The sequence below is a fragment of the Typopeltis vanoorti genome, chromosome 24 (genome assembly GCF_054136105.1).
Source record: "Typopeltis vanoorti isolate ZY-2024b chromosome 24, IOZ_Tvanoo_1.0, whole genome shotgun sequence".
NCBI lineage: Eukaryota > Metazoa > Arthropoda > Arachnida > Uropygi > Thelyphonidae > Typopeltis > Typopeltis vanoorti.
Window position 1 is genome coordinate 18,337,741 of NC_143572.1, and position 20,815 is coordinate 18,358,555.

The 20,815-nt window shown below is 34.2% G+C and overlaps 1 protein-coding gene across 1 annotated transcript in view; it reads right to left on the minus strand.

Annotated features, from left to right (window-relative positions):
- LOC150092964 (DNA mismatch repair protein Msh3-like) overlaps positions 1–20,815 on the minus strand; it is a 209,898-nt gene that overhangs the window by 108,081 nt on the left and 81,002 nt on the right. The window contains exons 9-11 of the mRNA XM_090414114.1: positions 11,633–11,765; positions 3,362–3,549; positions 1,694–1,862 (exon numbers count right to left, since the gene is read on the minus strand). Of these exons, the coding sequence (XP_090270240.1) occupies positions 1,694–1,862; positions 3,362–3,549; positions 11,633–11,765 (490 nt within the window). The remainder of the gene's footprint in view (positions 1–1,693; positions 1,863–3,361; positions 3,550–11,632; positions 11,766–20,815) is intronic.

Sequence of the window (20,815 nt, forward strand, 5' to 3'; positions counted from 1 at the left end):
AAGTCAATCAGAGAAAGATGGTTTGCAGTAGACAGAAGTGGATAAGGAACAATCAATTTTTCTTTTTAAGAGGACATCAAGAGAGGATTTAGTTCCATCTAGTTCTATTTCTAAGGTAAATCTGATTCTGTGATGATGGCTATTTATTTTTTGTAGGAAGACATCTAATTCCCAATGTGATTTATTCCAGACTGCACAAATGTCATCCATGTAACAAAGCCAAACTGAAGATTATGAATCAAAAGTAGTGATTTTTTTCTTCAAGATGTTACAAATAAAATTTTCCAGTTAGGAAAATTGAGGAACTTACTGCAGTTTATTCAATTTGTCTGTAAACCTTTATTTTTTTTCTCAAAAATTAGAAATAACTTGCCATTTTCAATTTAATGGTCAGTTTCAACATTACTTTGCACTTCACCAATATTCCTCTAAATAACAACATAGAACGTTTATTTTCTAAATTTTCATCAGACATTTTGAACCTCTGTCATGGAAAGCTTTACAGAAAAATTGAAGGAATCGAATGGGCTCTACGATTTCCTCAAATCTGGCAAACTTTTATTTGAAACATCTTGAAGAAAAAATAAAAAAATCTCTACTTTTGATTCAAAACATTCACTTTAGCTTCATTAAACAAATGACATTTTTGCAATCAGAAACAAATTGTTCTTTATCCACTTCAATCTCCCCAAAATTGTCTTTTCTAGTTGATATATTCATCACACATTAGCTCACTACCACTACAGAAATTTGGTATTATTAAATGCTAATTATCAAAAGCACATGTTGTCTGTTCTTCATCCAAATCACTTCAGAAAGAAATTTCAACCCTCAAACAAACCACCTCCTCAATGGCTAAAACCAATAAAATTACTGAGAAGATCATTAGCCATAGAATCTCCATCCCTTATATCAGAGGTACTTCTGAACATGGTTCTTATATCCTTAGAAAATTTCATTTTTTGACCACATTATAGATATTAATCAAATCAGCTCTTTATTGCCATCTCCAAATGATAAAGCACAGCCCTGGCTGCTATCTGGAGCCTATTGAATTCCATGCAATTGCATGTTTTACTTTGGTCAGACAGCTGATCTGTTGCCAAATGCATTTCTGAATACCAATCCCATGCTGAATCTGCAAAACACCCAAAATCTGTCCTTGCTGAACATGGAATTACCAATACTAGCCATAAGATCTCCTCTAGAATGATGACAAATCATTGCACAAGTGCTTCCACAAATTTGAATTTTTTTTTTTTTTAAAGAAAAGTGCTGAGGTCTTTCTCCATGCTTAAACTGCAACCTCAATGATGGAATGTCTATGCCCAAAATTTGGAAAGCTGTTATCAATAATTGAATTTCTTAGTTTTATATATATAGTTACCACACACACACCTATATCAGATCCCAATAGTATTATATTTATTTCTCTCTCTCTTGAAGCTAGCTGCATGTGAAAAAGATATCATTTTCCAAGTGAATATACTGTAGGCTTTTGAATTTCCCATTTCTATTCTGTTACAATGATGACAGTTTAAGAAAGTTAAACTCAGATATATTTGTATAATTAACTTCCTTTTATGGATTCAAGAATTACTTCTATACTGAATAATAGCATTATGTAATAACCTTAACACAAAAGATCTTTACTGTTTCTTTTAATTAATGAAAATATATCATTATATGCTACCTCTTGACCAGACACTGTACTGTAGCGAAAGGCAGGGAGGCATAGCTTACGAGCAATGAGTGGCTGCAGATCCTTTAATTTAGCAATAGTTTCTTCTATTTTCATTTTTTGATTTGCAACAATTGGATATGGATTAACATCAACAAAAATATTTGTTTTATCACCTTCCCTGAAAATAAATTTATAAACAAAGGTATTATGATGGCATAAGTTGTATTATCTAGAAACAATTAAAATTTTAAAAAATTATATATATATATAGATACACGAGGGTGATTTGAAAAGTTCTCAGCCTCGACCATAGATGGCAAAACTATTCGAAAGATTTTTTTTCTAAGTTGGTACATCAGTCATAAGCATCCATGTGAAATTGCAAGTCATTCTATCAAGTAGTTTGTCTTATACAGCTGTCTGAAGCAAAAGTGTTGTCTTTTGTCTGTTGAAATGGATAAAACCGAGTATTATGCGGTTATAAAATTCTTTGTAAAAGAAGGTTTAATGCCAAAAGAAATTCATTTGAAATTCATAAAAGTTTATGGGCACGCTTCTCCTTTGTTTTTGACAATTAAGAAATGGGCTGCCAAGTTTAAATGTGGCCATACCAGCCTTGAAGATGATCCACATGAAGGATTTCCAAAAAATTTAACAACACCAGAAATCATTGATTAGTGAACAATATGGTATTGGATGACTGGCGAGTCAAAGTGCATGAAATTGATGAGACTCTAGGTATTTCAAAAGAATGTGTAGGATATATTCTGCATGAAGAACTGCAAATGAAAAAACTTTGTGCAAGATGGATGCTGTGCTTGCTCACAGCAGATCAAAAACGAACTCACATGAAAATCTCTGAACAGTGCTTGGAGTGTTTTAACAAGAATAAAACTGATTTTGTACGTCGATTTATTACTATGGATGAAATTTGGATTCACCATTACACACCAGAATCCAAACAGCAGTCAAAACAGTGAACAAAAGCTGATTGTTCAGTGCCAGCCAAAGAAGACAAAGTCGGTTCATCAGCAGAAAAAGGCATCGATGTTTTGGGATGCTAAAGGCATTTTGTTTATTAATTATCTTGAAAGTAAAACAATAACCGGGGAATACTACTCCGATCTGTTAACCAGACTAGATGAAAAAATTCATGAGAAAAGACCTGGTTTGCAGAAGAAAAAAAATCATCTTTCATCAGGATAATGCACCTGTCCACAAAGGTGTTTGGCAATGGGAAAATTAAGGGATCTGCACTATGAATTGTTGGAACATCCACCCTATTCCCCAGATTTGGCTCCCTCAGACTTCTATCCCTTCCGAAAGCTAAAATTCTTCCTCGCTGGTCAGCGTTTTTCTTTGAATCAAGAGGTGATTGCAATTGCAGAGAGGTATTTTGCAGATCTTACTGAGAACCACTACAGGTACAGATAATAGCACTGTAGCATCACTGGAATAAATGTATTAGTCTTAAGGGAGATTATGTTGAAAAATAAAAATAATTTTGAAATTATAAATTCATTTTTTCATTGTTAGGCCAAAAACTTTTCAGACCACCCACACATATATATATATATATATATATTAAACTGATATGTCAATACATAAATAATTATTAATATGCATATTTTGAAGTGAATTAAATTTGCAGGGCCACATCATTAAATAATTACTTACTTGGCTGCTTTTTCATTCAAGTTTCTAAGGTAGTGATCAATATCAGATAATAATTCTATAATATTCATCAGTAGGGATTTTAATGCAGCTGTCTGAATTTCTGTCTCTATGCTTCTTTGTAGTAAATGCAATTCTCTCTTAACAGATGATAATGATTTTATGAGCATCAAAAAGTCTGCACAACTGCACTAAGAAATAAATAAATAAACACTTCAAGTAATACATGAAAAAAAAAAAAAAGAAAGAAAAAAGAAAAAAATGTTTTCTTTATTTTTAATTATAATATAACTTTGGAGGTTTAACAGCTCAACATGTAAAAGATGCAAATACTTTATTACTAATATGAAAAATTTATATTTATATGGCCCTCAACATGTAAAAGATGCAAATACTTTATAACTAATATAAAAAATTTAAATTTATATGGCCCTTCCCTTAATGCATAACATTATACATATCTGCAAGGAGATGTGTTTTACATTATAGGAGATACTGAGATAGGAGTGATAGTAGCTTGAACCACCTTTGCTATGAGTTGCCCAGTGTTGTACTGCCTTACTCCAGTCCTGAAGATATTTTCAGACGCAAACTTTGTTTGCTCACATTTGGATAAAGGATTAAACTAAATTTATTATAGTCTAATCAAGTGAAAAATAAACTTTCAACTTTATTACTAATGTTTTGCCACCAGTAACTGATGCATTCTGATGTTAAGGCATTTGCTGTATAATCATAAATGCATATTTATGATGTATAATGCATAAATGAATAAAGGATGAAAATAATCAAGTTAGAGTCCTATGGCCGGTACCCTCTGGGTGCAATCGAGTCAGTTATAGTTTTTGGCAGAGGATGGTAGCTTTCCAAATCTTTAGCAGTTTCTTGCAGCCAAATTTATTGTTATTATTTATTATTATTAATTATTATTATTATATGAAAAGGACTAAATTAAGAGTCTTCTATAAAGTATATACTATTTTAGAAAGAGCCTTACACTTCTAAGTAGTAATATGCTTCTTTTATCTATTGTGTTTGTAACAAGCCATTAAGCCTTCAAAGTAATGTGCATAGCACTTAAATCTAAACATTCATTCATTTAATGGTGAATAATTAGACATTTCAAAATCTTAAATTATTTTAAGATTAAAAAAAAAAAGTAAAATTCTTTAGCTTAATGGAAACCCATTTAAACAAAAATTCATCAATAAGCCAAAGTAAAAAAAAAAAAAAAAAAAAAAAAAAAGTGAAAACTGTTTCTTATCCTATTATTGGGATCTCTGAGCTCAGTTGGTACAGATGAGCCCTTTGGTTGGAAAGACTAGGTTTGAATCCTGTCTATAACATGAGGAATATTTATCAAGTCTTTTCAATCAACTGGTGAGTTAAACAGTCTCATATGGAAGCAAAGGATTTTTCCTCCTAGAAACTTGGGTTTTTGTCCCTCAAAAACAGGCAAATCAGCAGTGAGAACACACAGATCTACATGCATAAATACAAGTTCTTAGTAGATGCAACAGAGGAATGGCATGCTGGATTTGCTGTTGTTACACCCTGATAACCAAGAATGTAAAAAATTTCAGTTATCATGGTGTAACAAGAAAATAAAAAAATAAAATCCTATGTAAGTAGCGAATACAAGATATTTAAAGACAGAAAATATGCTTGCATCCAAGAAAATTAATTATAGCAGAAATTGTTTGTTTAACTAAATAATAAAAAAGGGATTCTTATTACAAAAAAAAAAGGATATGGAAAAAAAATAGGTTAAGTAAGACAAAGAAGATTTTAGAGATAAGAATTCGTATGTGAGAGGCTAGTTTAACACTTGAAAAAAGAAGATTAAAATATTCAAGTAAATTCTAAAAAGGGAATTAATTTAGTATAGAGGCTAGCTTAAAACAAATGACGATCGCTCAAGGTCAACTCCCGAAGTGAGACGTCGTCACGTGAGAGTCACGTGCAAGGGACCGTAGCATGTTTTGGGCAATAAAAACACGACTTTAATTGGTGAATGAGATCGACTCCAGTGGGGGGGGGATTGAAGAAGGTGCCGATAGGGGCCATGCAGATAAAAGGGTTAGGAGCTCCTCCCCCACCCCCCAGGCTTTTTTTCCACAGAGTTTCTTCACGAAATTTTCGTATAGGTAACACGGGTTTTCCTGAGTGACGGCGCAGGAGTTATCTCCGTCCGACACAACAAGGAAACAAAGTGTGTGGGAATTCAATCTTGTAATCCTATTGCAAGAGACGAGGAATGCCAAAAAGAAGGACGGAATTGTCTATGTATCTCACCATCTAGTACTTGTATTGAGGGAAAGAAGATTCATACAGAAGTCCGCGCCCATGTGATGAGTTCCATAGTGATAGAATAGAAGATCCTGTGTGTGTCCTTAATTCAAGCACGAAAGGTATAGATCGTGAAAACCAGGGTTCATCCTAGAAAGGTACTGAAAAATCTTGTATCAATTGAAATCGCATATAGCTGCAATCATTGTTGATTACTGGACAGTCGAAGATATACTAGGACTTTAGTACAAATCAGAGTAGAATGAGAGTAAGCTAGTTTATATTATTTGATAAGCATTCATGTGCTAGAGATTTATGTATGCACATGGTATCTCATATGAGAGTGTCTTAAAGGTCAAATGTATGTATGGGTATAGTGAAAGGATAGTTTAACCTATATTGTTTTGTTTTGTAAGTTAGATAAGGTAAACTGAAAATAAACATCAATGTCCATGGTATTATAGCAATATAGAGCATTCTGACTAGTATAAGGTTAAGTAAAGTGTTAATTTGTTCCAGGATTATATGTGTATATTTATATGTATAAAGTCTGTTATGACGGCATGATCGCGAATTCCCATATAGGATTTTGCCCTAATACTTGTATTTTGCTTGTGTAATTTTTGTTCTTAGTATTGAATTGTGTTTTATATAATTGAAATTGAATTGTACCATGTTTGAGATTTTTAATAAACTTTTGTTCACTAATAATACAGTTGTCTGAAATTGCTGCCTAATACACCACTTGAAAAACGTACGAACCTAATCACATGGGAAATTAATGTGTTAAGTTACGAGATAGAGGGTCACGACTGCTTAATACTTTCACGCTCAGATATATTTTTGCATTTTGCTCCTTGTTTTCAAATTATATATCTTAAACTAAATGTCCTGAAAGGTGCAGTATAATATAAATATTAGGGACACTAAGGGGAGAAAAAGCTTAAATATTTGAATTTTGTAATATCCCGTGCATAGTTAAGTTTTGATTAAAGAAAATATAGAGATTCACTTGAAAGGAGAAAAGGAAAAGTTTAATAATCATAAATAGGAACACAACACTGTACTTCTAATTGGGAGACTTTACCCTAAAGGATGGATGAGTTGAAGAAAAATTCTATTATTGACCACAACTAGGCCTGCTGACTTCAGTGAATTTAATAAAAGAGCTAATTTTCTTTGGACAAATCTAACAACAGCTTGAAGACTCGAAAAACTTCCATTACTCTTCAGATATCTGCTGCATTGTCCTCATTGCAAACACTGCTGTCTTTGTGGAAATAAAAGTAACCTTTATTCTTAAGATAGACAGATTTGAATCTGGAGAGCTTGTCCCTATCACAAAAACAGAATAATAAAACTATACCATTACATCTATTGTGGTACTTGTGGTACTAAGGATTTATACATGTTTGAAAATAATATGAGAAATTGACTCTGACAAAAAAAAAAAAAAAAAAAAAAAAAAAAAAAAAACAGAGCTGTAGTTTAAAGACCACACATTTGCAAAATAAACTTCTTTCTTAGTTTCACTCTCTCTCTCTCTACTAATTGCCTTTACTTTTCTGTTGTTGTTGTGCATTTCTTCTTGAGTTATCAGTTAAATGATAAAAGATGATTATTATATCAAAACTGTAATGGAATTGACAGATGAAAACTTGTTTAACAATGGATGTATGATTACATAATACTAACTAGAATTATCATGTTTCAAATTATAATGTGCATTACATTTAAGGTCTGTGTGCTTGATATTCTTGATGACCAGACTTGTTATAGCATAATGCCATGATTTTTGTTGCACTGAGTAGGTGTTCATAGCATTTCTGAAACTTCATTGAATTTTCCTAACAAAGCAGTTATAGTCCACGTATGGAATTTCTGCTTTCAGCCACAGTACAGAATGACCTTCACTAGTAGTATGATAGATTAATCTGGATTTAGGTTTTTCTCTTGTTTACCACATCTTTAACATGTTCTGAAAATGTCCCTCTCTGACTGTCCTAATATACATAAACAATGAATTTTTTTACAAACCCCTGGTTTTTCAAGATATGGATAAGGTTGTTTAGGAGGATGTAAAAATCCTGAGATCTTGTATGGTATGATGAAAACTACTTTTCATGTCATGTTGGAGTATTTCAGAAATTTGGTCCATTGCATGTTGGATATAAGGAAGGATTACTGCACCTTTGTATTCTTGCTATTTGTCATTGTCTGGGGGGGGGGGGAGAATGGAGGAGCTTGTTGATTATCTTGTACCAATATCCATTCCAAGATATGATGTGGGTGTGGTAATTATGTTCTTGAATTCCTCTTCTCTATATTGCAAGAGATATTGTACCTCAGCATTTTAATTATTTCTATTTTTTGTGCTGGTTGGTGGTGAGATGAGACATGTGGTATCTTCTAGTGTGGTCAAGTTTTCTGTATACTATATTTCTAAGAGAACTAAACTTGTTTTCTTTGGAGACCTCTAGAAGTATGTCCAGAAATATTTTCAAGTTCATGAGTGAAATGTATAATTGGATGTAAGTATTTCAGGTGTTTTGTGAATTCTTTTAGTTGTTCCACTGAAGCTAGTCAGAAAAGGAATATATCACCTGATTATGTAACCAAATTTTGGGTTTATGACAGTAATTTTAAATTGCATTTTTCAAATGATTTCATGAAAAAAAAAAAAAAAAAAACTAGCTAGAAGCAGAGACAAAGGTAAGCCCACAGCAAGACTGTTTTTGTTTATACTATTTTTCTTGAAACTAGAAGAATGTGTTTTTATGTAATATCTGAACAGTTGGTGGTAGTGGAAAAAGGCTTTCATGACTTTGTAAACCAGAAAAAGATGTGTTCACAAAGGAGATATTTATAAACAGATTTGTAATATCTAGGCTTACTAAAAGTCCAGTGGTTCTATCATTAATTGTCTTATTTTTTATTATTTTTTTATTTTTCAATGAAATGTGAACTATTATTTTTAAAGGATTGTTTTTCCAATGTATGACGCTACAGCTCTGAAAGACATTTGGAGTGATTAATGGTCAGTGAATTAATAACATCTAATAGGTAACAAAGATATTCAAAGTTATTTCTACTTTTGTATCTTCAGGGGCCAATAAATTCTTTGAACTAACAGAAGTTTGGAAATAAGTCATTTTTTGATTTGATCAAATTATTGGTCTTGCATGTCAACCATCAACATCTATAACTACTGTGGCATTGCCTTTGTATGCTTTTATAACTATGATGCTGCTACTGACACTGTTGTTGCAATGTACTGTAATTTCTGGAAAGCTCTGAATACCATTTTTGAAAGATTCTTGGCTGATCATTTTGTTCATAGTAATATAGCTGCTGTCTAAATACATATTAAGTTTGCTGAGTATTCTAGTAATCTTCCCAATTTCTGATATTCTTTGATAACAAGATATACAAGTAGCTTTTATTACATTATGCAAAATCTTACGATTTCTACATCCCCCTAAATTCCATTACCCATCCCTTAAAAAAACTAGGGTCTATAAAGCCCATTGTTCAAACACCATATATTATGTAGGACAAATCCAGAGACATTCACATGTCCAAATATGTTTAAAGATGTGACAGAAGAAGAAAAAGACATAAATCCAGGTTAGTTTATCATGTGCCAATGAAGCTTGTCCTGTACTATGGAAGAAAAACAGAAATGCCATAGATGGATCATAACATCTACTGTTAAACCAGTTTTCACTGTTGATTAAGCTTTGATACAGTAAAGATCCCTTGTCATTTAACTGTTATCTAAGAGACTCTCCAAAGAAGTGTTTAAAAGGTAATATACAAAATAGTAGAGAAGTGTGAAACCAATGAATTTTTTCTTAGAATTATATGGTCTTTATACTAGAATTTGCAATGATTTCAACCTAACTACAGAAATCTCAAAAAAAAAAAAAAAAAAAAAAAAAAAAGTAAGTTCTTAAATTAAGATAATCAGGTAATACCACACACAAAGCATTAAGTTAATTCCATACCACCATTGGGCATATTTCTAGCCAACCACTGAGAAAAATAAGCACATTATTTAATTCTAGACCCAAACTGAAAACACATTTTCACATATCAATATATTGTAAATTAAAGATGGTTTAATTGGTTTAATCTTTTATTCAAATGTAAGCAAACAAAGTTTGCATGTGAAGTAACTTCACAACTGGTAACTTCACTTGTATATAGAGGTTAATGACTTCACATTACTTGCCTTGGTATCCTATAATGCAAAGTACATATCCTTACAGACATGTATAATGTATTCAAAATTAAGTGGATATTGAATCCAACATTATTTCTTAGCCAAATAAGAAATACTAAGATAGGAAATCTAAGAGTTTCATGCTGAATATGAAACTCTTAGATTTTCATTAGATTTTAGTGAGTCCAAGCATAAGCAAACACCTGGTATTACATACTGGAGCAATTGTAGTAAAGGTGGAGTAAGTTCCGATCACTGTCCTTAGTATTTTCCCGTAATGTAAAACACATCTCCTAGGAGATGTATGCTGTTATACATTATTATGGGAGGAGGTCACTACCCAGACTGGTTTCGACCTTTATTCAGGTCTCATCAGTGAGTAGGTAGACCCAGATGTAAATACTGAGGTTGCAGCAATATGGAGGTTATTTCTTTACTATACGAGTTGCTAAGAGGTGCACCAATAAATAACTGAGATAAAGAGCCAACAGGCTTCACTTCAGCGATGCAAAAATTATTCAAAATGAAGTGGATATTGAATCCAACATTATTTCTTAGCCAAATAAGAAACTCTAAGATAGGAAATCTAAGAGTTTCATGTCAAATATAGAAACTATATAAAGATTCGGCAAGTCCAAGCATAAGCCAACACCTAGTAGTACATGCTTGGGCAACTCATAGTAAAGATGGTGTAAAGCTCCGATCACTGTCCTTAGTATTTCCCCATAATGTAAAACACATCTCCTAGGAGATGTATGCTGTTATACATTATGGGAGGAGGTCTGGGAGTATGGGAGGATGTTATTTGGTATGGTGATAGAATCACCATACCAAATAACATCTTTGTTTTTTTATAATCAACTTTACTTACCAGATTTTTGTTATCATGCACTAACTTACCTTATTCCATGCTTTGTTTTCCATTTTGCTGCTGAACTTTTTTTATTCCAACAAGAGGTCCCAATATATTAACCAAAGCTACTGTGTCCTGTAAATGTGTCTCCCTGTGTCCTCTAAATGCCCCCTCGACTTTCTGTAGTTTCCTCATCATCTGTCTAATAATCTCCTTTGGCTAAGTGATCTCAGAGGTCAAATTATTTTCAATATTCTCTTTAATATCTTCTTTAGTGGAGAAAATCTTGTTGTTCACTACTTCACTGTTCTTGTCAGCATTTCATACTTATTATTAAAATGTTACAATAAAAATATGTTATAAAGACACTAAATACTGTAAAAACACAAAAATCTACTCTAATATACTATAAAACTCTAATTTTCTAAGGAAAAATTACAAATTTTACAAGCACATTAAATTACGCTGACCATCACAATATAACCTCAATATAATGCAGTCATTAAAGTATGTAATGGTTACACCCAGTATTAAATTTTGATTTTCAGCTTATCGCTCTCTCTCTCTCCCAATACCTCTTGAAGAACAGCACAGATATGTGGGAATATTAAAAAAAAGATAGAACCTAATAAAATTAAGGGATAAATTTCGTTTTCAGATATGTTTTGACAAAAGAGAGCAAGAGAGAGAGAGAGAAACTCTGTCACTTCTGCTTAACCTATCTGAGTATTGTTTTAAAAGACTGGGTGATTCCTCTTATCAAGTAGTCTTTCAATGACAAAACTGTAGGGCCATGAAGGCCATCCTGTTTATTTAAGTAACTCATCACAATTATCAATATCCAAAACAAACTTTGTGTATATTTTGCAATTTGCACTAAATGTGATAAATAGCTGAAGCACATTACCCTTTGATACAGAGCTGCACAAAGTCCTTGTTCCAAATCAGGCAATTTGTTCAAAAGATTTTTCAAACTGCTGAAAACAGATGATTCTGAATTGATAATTTCTGTTATTATTTCAAAACGCTCATTGATCTGCCTGAAAATAAAAGCAGTTGTTTACTAAAAAAAAAATTTTTTTTTAAATGCAAATTAAAGCAAACAATGTGAAGCATATAGAACTTCAAATGAAGTTACAATGACATATTATATTCCATGTATCAGATATCATAATATTAAATTACCAGTTTCAATATTTATTATTTTCAAAAAATATCAGAGCGCAGCATCTGTCATAAAAATTTATGCCAAATTGAATAGAATCCTATTCTTATGCTTGGTTTAACATAGAATTCTGAAACATAGTTTTAAATCATGCTCTAGAATGAAATATTTGATCCTATGTTGTGTATTTATTTATTAAGTAATGAGATATTGTGCTCTAGAATAGTGGTTCCCAACCTTTTTTCCACTTGCGTACCCCTTTTAAACCCATTTCCATAAATTGTACCCCTTGATTTTAAAATAGCTGTTTTTAAATACTGGCATTTATTGTTCCACAACTAATGTTTTGTATTTTGTTTACTTTACTTGTTTTTTCTCCCATTACCGATTATTTTTCATGTACCCCCTGAACGGCCCAGCACATACCCACAGGGGTACGGTTACCACCGGTTGGGAACCAATGCTCTAGAATGAATTATTTAAACCTACAGTGTTTATTTATTTATGTATTGGGTTGGCAAATAAGTTCATTCTGTTTATGCCTTAGTACAAGTTTACACTGCTTCACCTGTTGTTATTGTTGAGCTACCGTGCAACGCTATTGTGCAGTTGAAAGGCGACATTTCACACATAACCTTTCAGTGAATTTTCATTCAGCCTACTTCAGTTGCATATGTGTAACATATTAGCAATGGAAGGAAATAATGTACATTACCAGCATATTTTGCTTTTTTATTTCAAAAAAAGGCAAACGAGCTGCAGAGACCCATTAAAAAATATGCAGCATATATGGGGATGGTGCCTTAACAGAACGCGTATGCCAAAAGTGGTTTGCCAAATTCTGTTCTGGAGATTTCGACGTCAGTGATGCGTCCCACACCGGTTGCCCGACCAAAGTTGATTCGAGTGTTGTAAAGGATATCGTCGACAAAAATCCATCACAAACGGTGAAGGAGATTGCTGCAATACTGAATATATCCCATACAAGCGTTGAAAACCATTTGCACAAGCTGGGATATGTTTCAAAATTCAATGTTTGGGTACCACATGAATTGACTGAGGCCAACATGACCGCTCGCATGTCCATCTGTGATTCGCTGCGACATCGCCAAGAAAACGACCCATTTTTGAAGCAGATGATTACGGAAGATGAAAAATGGGTAGTGTAAGATAACATGGTACGTAAAAGATCATGGGGCACAAGAGCAAACTGCCATAAACAACCTCAAAAGCAGGATTGCACCCAAAGAAGATCATGCTCTCTGTGTGTGGTGGGATTATAAAGGTGTTGTCCATTACGTGGTGTTACCATCAGGCAGAACGATTCATTCAACTGTCTATTGCTCACAGTTAACATGACTGGCCCGTGCAATTAGCACAAAACGTCCTGAATTGGCAAATTGGAAAGGAATTGTCTTTCACTATGACAACGGCAGACCCCACACATCATTGACAACTCGGAATAAATTGTTACGTTGGGATGTTTTGCCACATCCTCCGTATTCACCGGACCTGGCATCTTCCGATTACCACTTATTCCGATCGTTGCAGAATTCTCTGAACGGAAAAATCTTCGCTAATGAGGATGCTGTCAAAAGACACCTGGATCAGTTTTTTTGCCAGTAAACCTCAGGAGTTTTATGAACGTGGCATAATGAAGTCGGTGGACAGATGGCAAGAGGTCATTAATAAAGAGGGTCAATATATAACTGACTAGTATGTATTATATATATTAAATAAAATGTGTTTCATTCCACTCTGAAAAACCAAACAAACTTATTTGCCAACCCAATACTAAGTAACAAAATAATCTTAAAATAAAGCTTATTTCATCTTTTGCAAGTTTACAGAAGATAATTCCTCTACCATTCGACCACTAAACAGACTGGTGATGTTCAATACACTGTCTCTTCCAGTATATTCCACTCATTTAGTGCCCATTGGTAGTACTAAAATAGTATGAAATTGATGATTTCTGTCATACGATGATTCCAATGACAAAACTATCAAAGGTGGATATTTAATGAGCATTTTTAACAGTATATATTATGCTGGTTAAAATGATGATGTATATAGGGAAAAAAAAGACAAATGATAGAGGAATTAGAGATGAAAATATTAGGGGTATATTAGTTGACTGGGCCAAATGTTATTAAGGCTGAGGGAATGGACATATCAACATGCATTTTTTGGGAATGTGCAAAACCATCAGCACTACTATTCCTGACCTAGTTGTTTAATGAGTCTTGCAGTGGAACAGTTTCTAAGGAGCAAATAAAAATCAAAATATTACCACTGCATGGTTTTAAGGAAGAATTTTCCAATTATAGACTTGTCTGTATATTGGCAGTGGTAATTAAGATATTGAAGAGGGTAGTTAGGGAGGAAATATATGATTGGGTTCATGAACATAGGATTCTCTATGGTGGTCAGCAAGGATTTGTGAAGGATAGGTCTTGCTTTAGTTATCTAATTACATTTATAACAAGGTGACAAATGTGTTGGATAAGGAAGATTCCATACTCGGTGATATTTTTGGACTTGACAAAGGCATTTTTGAGAGTTGCTAGATGAAAAGTAGCTATACGAGGGTTGTTCGAAAAGTCCGTGCAAAAATTAAAAAAACATTTTTTTGGGACAAACATTTTTTTAGTTTTCAACTTAGTCTGTTTTGAAGTTTATACACTTAGTCCAACAATGCTCGAATTTTTTGATCCCGTCCATACAGTATGATTTGTCCAACTCTTCAGTTGGAATAGGCAGTTGTTTTGGCAACCACCTCATCGTTTGATGAAAATCTCTTTCCTGTCAGCCATTTTTTCATGTTTGGAGAAAGATAGTAGTCCAAGGGAGCCAAATCTAGAGCGTATGTGTGTGTGTGTGGGGGGGGGGGGATGCAAAAGTTCATAGTGTAAAGTGAACAACAATTTTGGGGTGACAATTGCAGAAGAGTGAGCGGGTGCATTGTCGTGGTGAAAATGAATCTTCTTTTTCACCAAGTGTGGTTTTTCTTTTATTTCATTATTTAAATGATCCAGCAAAGATGCATAATACACTCTGGTAATTGTTTTGCCGTTTTCCAAGAAGTCTATGAAGATTATGCCATGATCATCCCAGAAGACGGTGGCCATAACCTTTCCTGATGAAGGAATGGTTTTCGCTTTCTTTGGTGCAGATTCCCCACTTGCAACCCATTGTTTTGACTGTTCCTTGGTCTTAGGCTGGTAGTGATGAATCTGTGTTTCATCTATTTTTACGAAATGATGCAAAAATTCCTCTGGATTCCGTTAAAACAGCCTCAAGCTGTCCATGCAACAGTTCACACGCTGATGCTTTTTGATCCAGTGTGAGCAAACGCTGCGCCCATCTTGCGGATAGTGTAAATCATGTAAAATATTATGCATGCAGTCATTTGAGATGCCCACAGCCTTAGCAATTTCACACGCCTTCACTCTTCTATCATCCATCACCATATCATGGATTTTTTCAATAATTTTTGGAGTAGTGATCTCAACAGGGTGTCCAGAATGTTCAGCGTCACTTATGCTCATATGGCCACTTCGAAAGTTACTAAACCACTTATAAACCATTCTAATCAAGGGTGCAGACACACCATAATGTTTATCAAGCTTAGCTTTGGTTTCCAGAGCCGTTTTGCCTTTCAAAAAGTAATGTTTAATCACTACACAAAATTTTTTCTCATCCATTTTTCACAAATCACAGCACTTGATCGATTCAAATGAATGCCAAACACAGAGTAATAAATCTATCTGACTGAAACTTAGTATGTGTGTGATCCTCCAACAGTTGCCAGCAACTAAAAATAACCTCGATACGTACTGATGGTGCCATCTCTTAGACTTTGCACAGACTTATCAAACAGCCCTCGTACAAGCTGAGGAAGAATGGATAACTGATTGGTTAGATAGACTGGAGAGTGGGTCTGAACAATAGCAGGAAATTGGTGTGGTGTGGGAGATGTTCCAGAGAAGAAAGGTAATCAGTGCTGTGCTGGGCTGTAGGGTTCTGTTCTTAGGCCCTGCTGTTTAACTTATTGTTAACGATCATCTTATCTCTTTTTTTTTATAGTTTAAATCATGTGTCATGTTGCTCTTGGTATATGAAGTTCCTAACTTCTTCTAGCTCTTGTCTGTTGACCATTATTACTTTTTCATCCTCTTCTCTCCAAACATCATTCTTTTCTCAATGTTCATTATATATATATTTCCTTCTTCACTTAACTTCAGCACTGTTCTTTCTAGTTCCTCTTCATCTTTTTCAATGACTATATCATATGCAAATCATAAATTGTTTATTTTCATACCTTGAATTGAAATTCTTCTTATATTATCCTTTATGGCATGAGCCGGCAACCTTTTCAGACTTGCGGGTCACATTCAACTTTTATTTTTAATAATCAGGCCGAAAGTATTTAATTAACAGAAAATAATGAGTGAAAAAAATACTTAAGTTATCAATTTTTATTATATCAATCTTAAAAAACACAGAAATATTTAAAGTATGTAAAGTATGGCATTCTCGTAATGACGCCTGATATTATATTCTTTCATGACAGCAACACTTTTATGACAAATAAGACAAAAGGGGCTTACCCCCATTTTCAATAAAGTACTACTTGCTGTTCCCTTCATCATTAAACCTTCTTCTGTAAAACTCGATTGTAGCTTAAAAATATCAAAGCGCTTTACATCGATTTTTACATAGGTCAAGTTCCATGAGAACTGTAAATAACCTTGTTTGTTTCTATGTATAATTTTGCTAAATATTAATGTGGTTAACCCTATGGGAAGTAAATGTATTTACTGTTTTAACATAAAAAAACAAAGGCAATGATTTGCCATATGTGTGCAGGAAAGTAGTTTTGTGTAAGAGAAAGTGCTTACAAGCTCTGCGCATAACACCTTTATTAGTATCTAAGAGTGCCACTAGGTTTAGAGAAGTTTCCACGATCCAAAAGGAGAAGCAAAGTATCAAAGAGGGCCGCTAGTTTTAGAGACAAGTTTCAGCTGCCTGGCAAAATACGATCAAAAGAATACATGGAGGAGAACAAAGAGCAGGTTGAACTTAAAAGAAGATGAAAGAGTCATGCTGAATTCTTTGGGGTTTACTACCCTTAGTGCAAGGACCCAAGATTGCAAAATAAAAGGGGACTGAGCCGAGCATAAAGGGCTTCCAGTTGTCAGCAAAGAGTCATCAGAAGTCAGAACCAGAGCAGAGGTGAGCTGCAGACCATAAGCGGAGTCCGAACCAGAGCAGTGGTGGCAGAGAAAAGAGGTGAGGCAAGACCCCAGTTACTAAAGAGGAGAGCCGAGATCCAGGTGCCGAGAGAGCAAAAGGTGAAGCGCTGTTACCAAAGAGAGCCAGATCAGTCATCGGCAATAAGTAGCAGAAGTGGCGGCAATTAGAAGCAGAAGTTCCCGAAGTAAGGATCTGGAGGAGAATTTGCCTGTATGCTGGAACCTCTTGTATGTGATATTCGAGTACCGCAGATTGCAGTCCAAAAGCCTGCTAATATCCCAACGTCTGCAAACTCGAGATGAAAGAAAAGCCATAAGGACTTTAGCAAAAATACAGAGCCTCTATAAGTTACGTCCTTTTGTATATTTTCTCTTATAATCTAGGAGATATGATGTATATGGACTGTTAAGAATTAGTTTAATAGTAATAAGAAGTGTCCATAAGAGAGTCAATTGGCATGTTAGAAGTTGATATCGAATTTGTAAAAATAACTTAACAGAGAGTTAGCTAACCTCTTTGCTAGTAAACTAGAAGTTTAATAAGTTGAATTTGTAAGCAGAGAGTAAATAAGTTTTAGAGTTCAAGAGATTATTTAGTGTTGAAGTGAAAGGGTTCTAATTTTGTGCTAAAGATTTTATAGATGGGTAGGGAAAGCAATTTCCCTGTCGTTTGATTCATGTATATTTCATATTAATGCAAATAAATGTGTTTTAATTATTTGTTAAAAGAGTGCTGCCTGATCCTTTATTTTTCAACTGCACTGTTCCTAAATAAATCGGACTTGTGAGCAGGAAACATTTAAGGCAATAAAAGCGCAGTTTAGTTACTTACGAACCATGACTGTTTATGTAAACTTTGTTGAAGGAATTTATGCTAGTAAGAGAGAGAGAGAGATCTACCAGAAGTTTTATTGAGTCTTATGCCGAATATTTGATATACTGATGGTACAGTCTTACAAATAAATTTTTCAGTGTTCATAGGCATACGACTAATAAATACGGAAGGTGGATAAACATAATATGCAGTAGAGTAAGTGAATAAGGTTACGAGAGAAAGCGTGCAGCTAATTAGAATAAAGCTATAAAAGAATTAGAAAAGAGACAACACAATATAAATATATAAGTAAATAACACACATAACATTACACTTCCTTCATCTGTAATTTTACGTTTTCTTGAACTCATTTTTGAAATTTTTTTAACAAATATATATATATATATATATATATATCCTCTGAAAATAATAGTTGATGTTATTGAATTGAATTTAATAAAATTGAATTATATTAAAAGACTGATCAGGGAATACGACTGCAAAAGTGCACCAAAATCTTGGTTGTCGTGGGATGAAGTCACTTTTGTTATCTCCACTCATGATGACTCACACGGTTGATTTGCAAAGTTGCATGGCGATATCACAAAGTATAGGTATAAAATTGTTTCATTTATTATTCATATTATAAAATGTATTATTTAAATAATTCAACATATGGGCCAGATGTCATGTAAGTACTGCCAACCTTTTATGGGCCACCAAAAATGTACATCTGGGTCATGGGCTGCCAGTTGCCGACCCCTGTTTTATGGCATCTATTGTTCTTTCCAAAAGCATGATAAAGAACCTTGGGAATATTGGGTCTCCTTGTCTCATGCCTCTTGTTGTCTGGAACCATCTTCCAATTTCCCCACAGTTTCTCACAGCAGCCTCTGGACTGTCACTAATGTTCAACAAGAGACATATCAGGTGCCTGTAGACTTCATAAGTACAGCCCATTCCACTTTCTGATCTACACTGTCAAATGCTTTCTGAAAGTCAACAAAACAGGTATAAACATTTTTATTTTTATGTAGAGCTTTCTCCACAATTAGCCGTAATATTCATATTTAGTGCAATATGATTCATTATTCATTAGATTCATTCAATTGTTCTGTAGTCTATACAATTATATAAGACCCATTTCTTCTGTTTTCAACAACATTTCACTATTTTCATTTTTTATGGTTCTCTGCTTTGGACTTCATTTCTTGTGGATGTTTCTGATTATCTTATATACAGGATGATCAAAATTAAAGTATCCCTATTTAAGGACTTGTGGAACACCATCTAGTGATCCAAATGCTGCAAAACTTTGCAGGAATATATTATTTCATGTGGAAGTCCGAGGGGGAGAAAAAGTTCAAAAATTCACCAGGGGGTGTTGTAAATAACAAATGCATGAGATTTGCATATCACACAATTAGGCAAGTACCAGGAGGGTTTTAAAAAATGAACAAGATTTCTCCCTTCATTTTGGTTGTTAATGCTGTGTACAGTGTAACTAACCTTGCCCCAATGTGCTTTGCTCATGAAGCTGAACTACCTAAACAATTGCAATGCTGTTGCTCACTCCACGAATGTTGACAAGGTCCACTATCTCCATGTGCTCTGTGATAGATGAATGGTCATTTTTTCAAGAAACAGGATCACTGGGAGTTACACTTGGCAAAGGTCATAAACCAATCAGTTCACAACAAGTGAAGTTGTTATTGCCATTGTGGAGCAGGCCATGAATAACAGTGCTGGATTCTGCAGTGCACATGCTATATCAAGACTCAAGGATGTGCCTTATACAACTATCTGGAAATTCTACAGAAGATTCTGCAATTCTGACAGAGGAGTTGTGCCTGCAAGATTTTGAAAGTTCACTAACATTCACTTTAACATTCCTTGTTTGAGTGAAGATGAATGCTATATGGCTGAGGATGATTTTGTGGGGAGATGGGCTCCCCTGAACAGAGCTGCAAATACCCACAATTGCCAAGTAAGGGCTATGCAAAACCTGCATGCAATCCAGCAAATTTCTTTGCATTCACCCAAAGCTACTGTTTAGTGCAGGTTTACAGCTTTGTCAGTCAGGTTCTGTAACTTACTCAATTACTGCCAAGATATATTGCAATATGATAAATAATTTTGTTATGCTACAGCAGTGCCTGTGCATAAATTCAATCATTTTCATGCAAGAAGAGACCCCTCCACACATCAGTCAATCCATACAGGAGGTTCTTCGAGAACATTTCATGGAAGCCAGATTGATCAGCTGTGTCCACTGCATGGCTACTTAGTTCATCTGTCCCCTCCATGACTTCTGGCTCTGGGAATTTCTCAAAGACAGGGTTTATCAGGATCATCATGATAAACCCTGATTGGCAAGATCACGATAACTTGCCAGCACTGAACAATAGCATGTGCACAACATCAGTCTCAACCAGCTGCATTCTGGTGTTGAATGCACTGTGCAATGGATGCAGTTTGTGGCATACTTGGAAGGGCAGCACACTGAACAGTACAGTCCATGAACATATAACAGAAGTGAATAAAAATGTGTCATTTATTCTTGTGTCGCTTTTCTCTTTCTTACAAACAGAAAAATTACTACATCTACATTCAGTACATCATGTATGATGTACTACACCTCCCTGGTGGTGAATTTTGGAACTACTTTTTTTTTTTCTCAGATATCGCTTCCACATGACACACAACGTATTGTTACAAAGTTTCACAGCATTTGGATCACTGGGTAGCGCTCCACTGTACTTCTCTTGTTCTGTATTAACCATAGTATTTGTTGATATCCTCACTCAAGCCCTTTTCATTTGTCTCTTCTAACCACTTTCTTTATTTCATTGC